The 10250-nt window shown below is 45.1% G+C and overlaps 1 protein-coding gene and 1 pseudogene across 1 annotated transcript; one reads left to right on the top strand and one right to left on the bottom strand.

Moving 5' to 3' along the window:
• Positions 1 to 1910: 1910 nt before the first annotated feature.
• Positions 1911 to 3892, bottom strand: LOC139386244 (uncharacterized). Its single transcript, XM_071131739.1, has 2 exons — positions 3862 to 3892; positions 1911 to 2719 (listed from the first exon to the last, which is right to left on the bottom strand). Exons 1-2 carry the CDS (start codon positions 3890 to 3892, stop codon positions 1911 to 1913), a joined length of 840 nt encoding a protein of 279 aa, XP_070987840.1.
• A 59-nt stretch (positions 3893 to 3951) lies between these two features.
• Positions 3952 to 9875, top strand: LOC139406186 (testis-expressed protein 30-like; annotated as a pseudogene).
• The last annotated feature ends 375 nt before the right edge of the window (positions 9876 to 10250 follow it).

Here is a 10250-nt window from a genome sequence, read left to right as displayed (position 1 = left end):
AAATTCCATCACAGTGGTGTTTAGTTACCCACTACCTCTCATCGCTACGGCGGTGGAATCATTTCACGGGGCGCGTTTCTTCACAAAACTGGACCTGAGGAGCGCGTATAATCTGGTGCGTATCCGGGGAGGAGATGAGAGGAAAACTGCATTTAGTACTATATCTGGTCATTATGAGTACCGCGTCATGCCATACGGGTTGAAGAATGCTCCAGCCGTCTTCCAATCTTTCGTAGACGAAATTCTCCGAGACCTGCTCGGGCAGGGAGTGGTAGTGTACATCGATGACATCTTGATCTATTCTGCCACACGCGCGGCGCATGTGTCTCTGGTGCGTAAGGTACTTGGGCGACTGCTGGAGCATGACCTGTATTGCAAGGCGGAGAAATGTGAGTTTTTCAAACAGTCCGTTTCCTTCCTGGGATATCGTATTTCCACCTCCGGGGTGGTGATGGAGGATGACCGCGTTACAGCCGTGCGTAATTGGCCGACTCCGACCACGGTGAAAGAGGTGCAGCGGTTTTTAGGGTTTGCCAATTACTACCGGAGGTTTATCCGGGTTTTGGTCAGGTGGCTGCTCCCATCACCTCGCTGCTGAAGGGAGGACCAGTGCGCTTGCGCTGGTCAGCAGAGGCGGGCAGAGCCTTCACTCGTTTGAAGGAGCTGTTCACCAATGCGCCCGTGTTGGCGCATCCGGACCCCTCTTTAGCGTTCATAGTGGAGGTGGATGCGTCCGAGGCTGGGGTCGGAGCCGTGCTGTCCCAACGCTCGGGCATGCCACCCAAGCTTCGCCCGTGTGCTTTCTTTTCGAGCAAGCTCAGCCCAGCGGAGCGAAACTATGATGTGGGGGACCGGGAGTTGTTAGCTGTAGTCAAGGCTCTGAAGGTGTGGAGACATTGGCTTGAGGGGGCTAAACACCCTTTTTTAAACACCCTTTTTTGCCCAATTTTTCAGTTTTTGATTTGTTAAAAAAGTTTGAAATATCCAATAAATATCGTTCCACTTCATGATTGTGTCCCACTTGTTGTTGATTCTTCACCAAAAAATACAGTTTTATATCTTTATGTTTGAAGCCTGAAATGTGGCAAAAGGTCGCAAAGTTCAAGGGGGCCGAATACTTTCGCAAGGCACTGTATTTAGTTCTACATGTATTTTTCCCCAGTTTTATTTACAGGCCAAGGATGCATTGTCATTGTTCCACTGTTCAATGATGACACTGGTTTATCTGTTTTTTCTGTGTAGTAAAATAATTACCAACGTGTGAATTGTGGGGGGGTTTTCACCCCTAACGATACATGATTGATAGTTTTACACAATTTTTTTTATAATAAATGTTTTTCATTGTTTGTACGTTATTAACACCAGTCGTGTTATTGTCTGTCTCGATATGCACACACCATAGATCACTGGTTCGAATTATACACAATATAAGCTATTATTTAAATGGTCACTAATCAGTAAATAAACATGTTATGACAAAAACAAATATTTGAGTTGATTTTATGATAACGACATGATGCTCTTTTCCACGTTAGACTTCCGTGTTATAGCCCTATAGATTTCCTGTACGGATGGCTATAATAACCTTTATTTGAGAGGGTTATTGCTCAGGGAGCAAAAGAAAAAATTCATAATGTGTATTTAAATCATAATATACACTAGCCTGTGGACTTTGAGTTTACAAACATGATAGTCAAATCATGTCTCCCAAATCATACACTTTTTAGATTATTGCGGTGGCATCGACTCCTGTACACTAGACGATGTCTTATGAAAGGAAAACAGTGAAGTTGAAAGTCGATGACATTAGAAGATAAGACGATAAACAAAGCAAACGGCCATTACCCAGACTCACCATTTCTTCACGGGTCATGTGCAATCAGAAGGAAGTGGTGGATGTGTTTATGGTTTCAAGGGTGGGTGAAAACAGAGTTGGGTGCTGTGGAATCGGTGAGGGTAACCAGAACAGAGTTGGGTGCTGTGGAATCGGTGAGGGGAACCAGAACAGAGTTGGGTGCTGTGGAATCGGTGAGGGTAACCAGAACAGAGTTGGGTGCTGTGGAATCGGTGAGGGGAACCAGAACAGAGTTGGGTGCTGTTGAATCGGTGAGGGGAACCAGAACAGAGTTGGGTGCAGTGGAATCGGTGAGGGGAACCAGAACAGAGTTGGGTGCTGTGGAATCGGTGAGGGGAACCAGAACAGAGTTGGGTGCTGTGGAATCGGTGAGGGGAACCAGAACAGAGTTGGGTGCTGTGGAATTGGTGAGGGGAACCAGAACAGAGTTGGGTGCTGTGGAATCGGTGAGGGTAACCAGAACAGAGTTGGGTGCTGTGGAATCGGTGAGGGGAACCAGAACAGAGTTGGGTGCTGTGGAATCGGTGAGGGGAACCAGAACAGAGTTGGGTGCTGTGGAATCGGTGAGGGGAACCAGAACAGAGTTGGGTGCTGTGGAATCGGTGAGGGGAACCAGAACAGAGTTGGGTGCTGTGGAATCGGTGAGGGTAACCAGAACAGAGTTGGGTGCTGTGGAATCGGTGAGGGGAACCAGAACAGAGTTGGGTGCTGTGGAATCGGTGAGGGTAACCAGAACAAAGTTGGGTGCTGTGGAATCGGTGAGGGGAACCAGAACAGAGTTGGGTGCTGTGGAATCGGTGAGGGGAACCAGAACAGAGTTGGGTGCTGTGGAATCGGTGAGGGTAACCAGAACAAAGTTGGGTGCTGTGGAATCGGTGAGGGTAACACAAAGTGGTCTTTGTGATAATTGTTTGTGTTTCTGCTGGTCAGAGGGAGAAGGTGTTAAACAAATAGGGGGCAAGAAATGTGAATTGTTTCTCACAAGAAAAGACTGCCATTGAAAGGAGTGATTACTGGGAGAACAGTAAACGTTGATCAACTGAAGGGGAAGATTCCCGGTGTTTGTGATGCTCGCCATTTGGTGAGACAGACAGGGTGGCGGGAGTGGTGAAACAAGAGTCGTTGTCTGTTCTTTTGAGTTTTGATGTTGAGCCTTTTGCCCGACAAAGTGACGTTAGGAAATATAAGTTATCCTGTACGAACTTTAGTGCTGAATATATTACGTTACAGGTGTCAAGCTTATGGGCAGTGTGTAGGAGGGAGATTCCTGGGTGTGAGAAGTGTGCAGAAGAGCATGCGACAAAGGAATGTGTAGTTTTGGGGAAAGAAGCGGTATGAGTTAATAATAGGGGAGCCCGTGGGGCTGGGGATTTGAAGTGTCCGGTGCGACAGAGACATTTTGAGATTTCCAGAGTCTGAGAAGTGCAGAAGGTGTCGTATGTTGAGGCAGTGAAGAAAGGAGAGGAGGAAGGGTCAAGGGGGAAGGAGCCTGAGAGGATCCCAGTGAGTAGTAGATCTGTATCAGTACAGAGGGATAAATCAATATGCTTCAGTAAGATTGTCTTCTTAGCTTTCAAATCAATGGTTATCAACTGGACCACAGAAACGGAATGTAAGTGACAGAAAATTGAGGTGGAGAGAAGTATTTGGGTGTACAAGACTAGACGTCAGAAGACTTACAGGCTGTGTTGAGTGGTGGTGTCCCATCCTTTCAGGTTGTTGGCCTGAGGTAGGACTAAATAGATTTGAATAGTGGAGTAGGGTGGTGTCCCATCCTTTCAGGTTGTTGGCCTTAGGTAGGACTAAATAGATTTGAATAGTGGAGTAGGGTGGTGTCCCATCCTTTCAGGTTGTTGGCCTGAGGTAGGACTAAATAGATTTTAATAGTGGAGTAGGGTGGTGTTGTTTTGTATTATCATTATTAATTTATTGTGAGCGTAGTGTTAGATAATAGAGTATTTAGTTATTGATTTTATTTCTTCAAGCAAAGTATAAGGGAGTTGTACTTCTGTCCAGTAGGTGGCGGTAATGCACCATTTATTAGATGCCCACCGCCGTTAAACCTCATTGAAGAAGAAGACAAGATGACTGACGACATGGAAACGTTTGAAGAGGTATAATGTTTATGTTGACGATTGATACAAGTTATACAGTTTATGTAAGTATGTGATAGAATACATGGCCAAGCATAAATGACTCACTAACTCAATAATGACTTTTACAGGACAGCTTGAACATCATTTTTGGTAAAAATCAAATCGTTGCTGTCAGAGTTGTGTTGAGCGTCCCTGCGAACGTAAGTGCTGTGCGGACTGCTGTCGTCGTGACGCACGGGACTGGAGGGGACGTCAACCTAAAACATTTGGTTTCTCTGATTGTGTGCTTGCGTCGAATGGTCTGCAATGTCTTCGCTTCACGTGTAAAGGTTTAAATCTGGTTTACAGAGTGAAGGCTTACAATGCTGTTTTGGTAAGAATTATTTGTGAAATGCAGATTTGCATTGTCTTCATAGTTAAGAATAACACGAGAGTTTGTGTGCCATTTATGGAAATATTCTGTGTTATTTTGCAGGAACACTTGAAATATCTTAAGAAATTCACAATCAGACAAATATTCTTTGTTGGTAAGTAAGCAAACCATTTTTTTTTTTTAACCTAAATGAAGCCTCAATTGGCCTGATGTATTTCCCAGTTATGAGCCATGTGATAAGGCTGTCACATAACAACAAACCAATATAACCACATCATTCTGGAAGAGAGTTTTTCAATGTGACCCCTGGTCTACCGTGCTTCTGACCCCTGGTCTACTGAATCTCTGACCCTTGGTCTACAGTACCGCTGACCCCTGGTCTACTGTATCTCTGACGCCTGGTCTTCTGAATCTCTGACCCCTGGTCTACTGAATCTCTGACCCCTGGTCTACTGAATCTCTGACCCCTGGTCCACTGAATCTCTGACCCCTGGTCTACTAAATCTCTGAACCCTGGTCTACTGAATCTCTGACCCCTGGTCTACTAAATCTATGACCCCTGGTCTACTTTACTTCTGGCCCCTGGTCTTCTGAATCTCTGACCCCTGGTCTACTGTATCTCTGACCCCTGGTCTACTGTACTTCTGACCCCTGGTCTACTGTCTCTGACCCCTGGTCTACTGAGTCTCTGACCCCTGGTCTACTGTATCTCTGACCCCTGGTCTACTGAAACTCTGACCCCTGGTCTACTGTATTTCTGAACCCTGGTCTACCGTACTTCTGACCCCTGGTCTACCGTACTTCTGACCCCTGGTCTACTGAATCGCTGACCTTTGGTCTACAGTACCTCTGACGCCTGGTCTACTGTACTTCTGACCCCTGGTCTACTGAATCTCTGACCCCTGGTCTACTGAATCTCTGACCCCTGGTCTACTATTCCTCTGACCCCTGGTCTACTCTACCTCTGACCACTGGTCTACTTTACTTCTGACCCCTGGTCTACTGAATCTCTGACCCCTGGTCTACTATTCCTCTGACCCCTGGTCTACTCTACCTCTGACCCCTGGTCTACTCTACCTCTGACCCCTGGTCTACTGTATCTCTGACCCCTGGTCTACTGTATCTCTGGCCCCTGGTCTACTGTATCTCTGACCCCTGGTCTACTCTACTGGTCTACTCTACCTCTGAACCCTGGTCTACTGTACCTTTGACTCCTGGTCTACTGTACTTCTGACCCCTGGTCTACTGTACCTTTGACTCCTGATCTACTGTACTTCTGACCCCTGGTCTACTGTATCTCTGACCCCTGGTCTATTGTACCCCCGGTCTGCTGTACCTTTGACTCCTGGTCTAATGTACTTCTGACCCCTGGTCTATTGTACCTCTGACCCCTGGTCTACTGTATTTTTGACCCCTGGTCTACTGTATCTCTACCCCTGGTCTACTATACACCTGGTTTTCTGATTCTCTGACCCCTGTTCTACTGTATCTCTGACCCCTGGTCTACTTTATCTCTGACCCCTGGTCTACTGTATATCTAACCCCTGGTCTACTGTATCTCTGACCCCTGGTCTGCTGTATCTCTGACCCCATGTCTACTGTACCTCTGACCCCTGGTCTACTGTACCCCTGACCCCTGGTCTACTGTACCGCTGACCCCTGGTCTACTGAATCTCTGACCCCTGGTCTACTTTACTTCTGACCCCTGGTCTACTGAATCTCTGACCCCTGGTCTACTATTCCTCTGACCCCTGGTCTACTCTACCTCTGACCCCTGGTCTACTCTACCTCTGACCCCTGGTCTACTGTATCTCTGACCCCTGGTCTACTGTATCTCTGGCCCCTGGTCTACTGTATCTCTGGCCCCTGGTCTACTCTACTGGTCTACTCTACCTCTGAACCCTGGTCTACTGTACTTCTGACCCCTGGTCTACTGTACCTTTGACTCCTGGTCTACTGTACTTCTGACCCCTGGTCTACTGTACCTTTGACTCCTGGTCTACTGTACTTCTGACCCCTGGTCTACTGTATCTCTGACCCCTGGTCTATTGTACCCCGGTCTGCTGTACCTTTGACTCCTGGTCTACTGTACTTCTGTCCCCTGGTCTATTGTACCTCTGACCCCTGGTCTACTGTATTTTTGACCGCTGGTCTACTGTATCTCTACCCCTGGTCTACTATACACCTGGTTTTCTGATTCTCTGACCCCTGTTCTACTGTATCTCTGACCCCTGGTCTACTTTATCTCTGACCCCTGGTCTACTGTATATCTAACCCCTGGTCTACTGTATCTCTGACCCCTGGTCTGCTGTATCTCTGACCCCTGGTCTACTGTACCTCTGACCCCTGGTCTTCTGAATCTCTGACCCCTGGTCTACTGTACCTCTGACCCCTGGTCTACTGTATCTCTGACCCCTGTTCTACTGTACCTCTGACCCCTGGTCTACTGTACCTCTGACATCTGGTTTACTGTACCTCTGACATCTGGTCTACTGTACCTCTGACCCTGTTCTACTGTATCTCTGACCCCTGGTCTACTGTACTTCTGACCCCTGGTCTACTGTGTCTCTGACCCCTGGTCTACTGAGTCTCTGACCCCTGGTCTACTGTATCTCTGACCCCATGTCTACTGAAACTCTGACCCCTGGTCTACTGTATTTCTGAACCCTGGTCTACTGGACCCCTGGTCTACTGTTCCTCTGACACCTGGTCTACTCTACCTCTGACCACTGGTCTACTTTACTTCTGACCCCTGGTCTACTGAATCTCTGACCCCTGGTCTACTATTCCTCTGACCCCTGGTCTACTCTACCTCTCACCCCTGGTCTACTCTACCTCTGACCCCTGGTCTACTGTATCTCTAACCCCTGGTCTACTGTATCTCTGGCCCCTGGTCTACTGTATCTGACCCCTGGTCTACTCTACTGGTCTACTCTACCTCTGAACCCTGGTCTACTGTACTTCTGACCCCTGGTCTACTGTACCTTTGACTCCTGGTCTACTGGACTTCTGACCCCTGGTCTACTGTACCTTTGACTCCTGGTCTACTGTACTTCTGACCCCTGGTCTACTGTATCTCTGACCCCTGGTCTATTGTACCCCCGGTCTGCTGTACCTTTGACTCCTGGTCTACTGTACATCTGACCCCTGGTCTATTGTACCTCTGACCCCTGGTCTACTGTTTTTTTGACCCCTGGTCTACTGTATCTCTACCCCTGGTCTACTATACACCTGGTTTTCTGATTCTCTGACCCCTGTTCTACTGTATCTCCTACCCCTGGTCTACTTTATTTCTGACCCGCATCTACTGTATATCTAACCCCTGGTCTACTGTATCTCTGACCCCTGGTCTACTGTACCTCTGACATCTGGTCTACTGTACCTCTGACCCTGTTCTACTGTACCTCTGACCCCTGGTCTACTGTACCTCTGACCCCTGGTCTACTGTACCTCTGACATCTGGTCTACTGTATTTCTGACCCCTGTTCTACTGTACCTCTGACCCCTGGTCTACTGTACCTCTGACATCTGGTCTACTGTATTTCTGACCCCTGTTCTACTGTACCTCTGACCCCTGGTCTTCTGTACCTCTGACCCCTGGTCTACTGAATCTCTGACCCCTGACCCCTGGTCTACTGATTCTCTGACCCCTGGTCTACTGAATCTCTGACCCCTGACCCCTGGTCTACTGTACCTCTTCACCAGGGCAGGGATGTATGTACCGGTATATTTTTCTGAGTATTAGTCGTTACTGATGTCATTAGTATTGAGTTATTATTTAGAAGTCATTTTTGAAGACAGGTCAAAGGTTACAGTATAAAGATACAGCTGAGTACACATCATGTTGACATGGTGGAGGCTCCTCACTGTGTCCCCTCCATTTCAGGCCGTTCTCTAGGGGCTCGAGCTGCCTCTGCCCTGGCCAGGCAGCTCAGTGTTCGACCAGAGGATGCAGTTGCAGGCCTCGTCTGTCTGTCCTTCCCCCTACACCCTCCAGGACACACCCACGGCCATCGCCAGCGGAGTGAGGACCTCTGGGGGTTGCCTACGGAGGTGCCTGTGTTGTTTCTGTCTGGCACTGTAGACAACATGTGTGAGAAGGTGAGAATGGCGTTGGGCGTCTTTTTGGACATTTTGCATAAATGACAGCAGATCGGAGTGCAGTGATCAGACAGAAACCATAACAACACAGCTGTCTTTTTAATTAGTTTTTTATTCTGTGTGATATTTTATAGATTTTTTGTTTTTTAAACTGATAGCCTGGAGAAAAAAAACATATACTCCAAATGTTATGTTTCTGCAATAATGATTTCCTCCGTGTGTCCAGATCCTTCTGGAGGATGTCGTTAAAGAGATGAGGTGTCCAACGACTGTTCGCTGGGTCGAAGGAGGCAACCATGGGCTGATAGTGAAGGGAAGGACAGAGGAGTCTGTCCAGGAGGAACTCAACGCACATGTCTTATCATAGATTTTGGAACGAACTGCATGAAGCTGACTCTTTGATTCTAAACGAATTACTCTTTGATTCTAAATGAATTACTCTTGATTCTAAACAAATTACTCTTGATTCTGAACGAATTACTCTTTGATTCTAAACGAATTACTCTTGATTCTAAACAAATTACTCTTGATTCTAAACAAATTACTCTAGATTCTAAACGAACTACTGTTGATTCTAAATGAATTACTGTTGATTCTAAACTAATTACTCTTGATTCTAAACGAATTACTCTTGATTCTAAACGAATTACTCTTGATTCTAAACGAATTACTCTTGATTCTAAAACAATTAATCTTGATTCTAAATGAATTACTCTTGATTCTAAGCGAATTACTCTTGATTCTAAACGATTTACTCTTGATTCTAAACGAATTACTCTTGATTCTAAACGAATCACTCTTGATTCTAAACGAACTACTCTTGATTCTAAACGAACTACTCTTGATTCTAAACAAATTACTCTTGATTCTAAAACAATTAATCTTGATTCTAAATGAATTACTCTTGATTCTAAGCAAATTACTCTTGATTCTAAACGAATTACTCTTGATTCTAAACGAATTACTCTTGATTCTAAACAAATTACTCTTGATTCTAAAACAATTCATCTTGATTCTAAATTAATTACTCTTGATTCTAAGCGAATTACTCTTGATTCTAAACGAATTACTCTTGATTCTAAACGAATTACTCTTGATTCTAAACTAACTACTCTTGATTCTAAACTAGTTACTCTTGATTCTAAACAAATTACTCTTTGATTCTAAACAAATTACTCTTGATTCTAAACTAATTACTCTTGATTCTAAACTAATTACTCTTTGATTCTTAACAAATTACTCTTGATTCTAAACGAATTACTCTTGATTCTAAACAAACTACTCTTGATTCTAAACAAATTACTCTTGATTCTAAACGAATTACTCTTTGATTCTAAATTAATTACTCTTGATTCTAAATGAATTACTCTTGATTCTAAATGAATTACTCTTTGATTCTAAACAAATTACTCTTGATTCTGAAGTTGTTGTTGCTCCACACATTCCATAGTGTGTTATTAGTGTAATATTATGAATATGTTGTGTTTATAATGTAGAAGAAATATATACTTTTATATATATATTTTTATTTATTTTTTGGGCTAAAGGTATTGACAGATTTGCAGTGAAGAATACACTCTGTGGGGTGCTTCTCTGAAACTGAGCGTTGCCTTCTAGTGGAGTGTGTTCAGGGAAGCCAAACTTCAAATCGAGTTGTATTTGTCACATTGCGCCGAATACAACTGTGAAAGTGTCAAATCCCATTGAGAGCATACGTCATTTCCAGAAAAAAATTTCAATTGTTGCATCTCGTTGTGTTGTTGTCCTCTGGTGGCTAGCTAGCCAGCTAGCTAAAATTGTCCCTTTCCTAAATTAGCCATGGATG

The sequence above is a fragment of the Oncorhynchus clarkii genome, chromosome 3 (genome assembly GCF_045791955.1).
Source record: "Oncorhynchus clarkii lewisi isolate Uvic-CL-2024 chromosome 3, UVic_Ocla_1.0, whole genome shotgun sequence".
NCBI classification, from domain to species: domain Eukaryota; kingdom Metazoa; phylum Chordata; class Actinopteri; order Salmoniformes; family Salmonidae; genus Oncorhynchus; species Oncorhynchus clarkii.
Note: the sequence above shows the minus strand (reverse complement) of the source record. Positions and strands in the feature narration are given on the sequence as shown.

Excerpts from the sequence above, each read along its gene's own strand:
- LOC139386244 (XM_071131739.1), bottom strand. The coding sequence starts at position 3,892 with ATGGTGCATTACCGCCACCTACTGGACAGAA. Across the intron at positions 2,720-3,861 it reads CCGCCACCTACTGGACAGAA|CACCCAACTTTGTTCTGGTT; the intron begins GTACAACTCCCT and ends CCGATTCCACAG.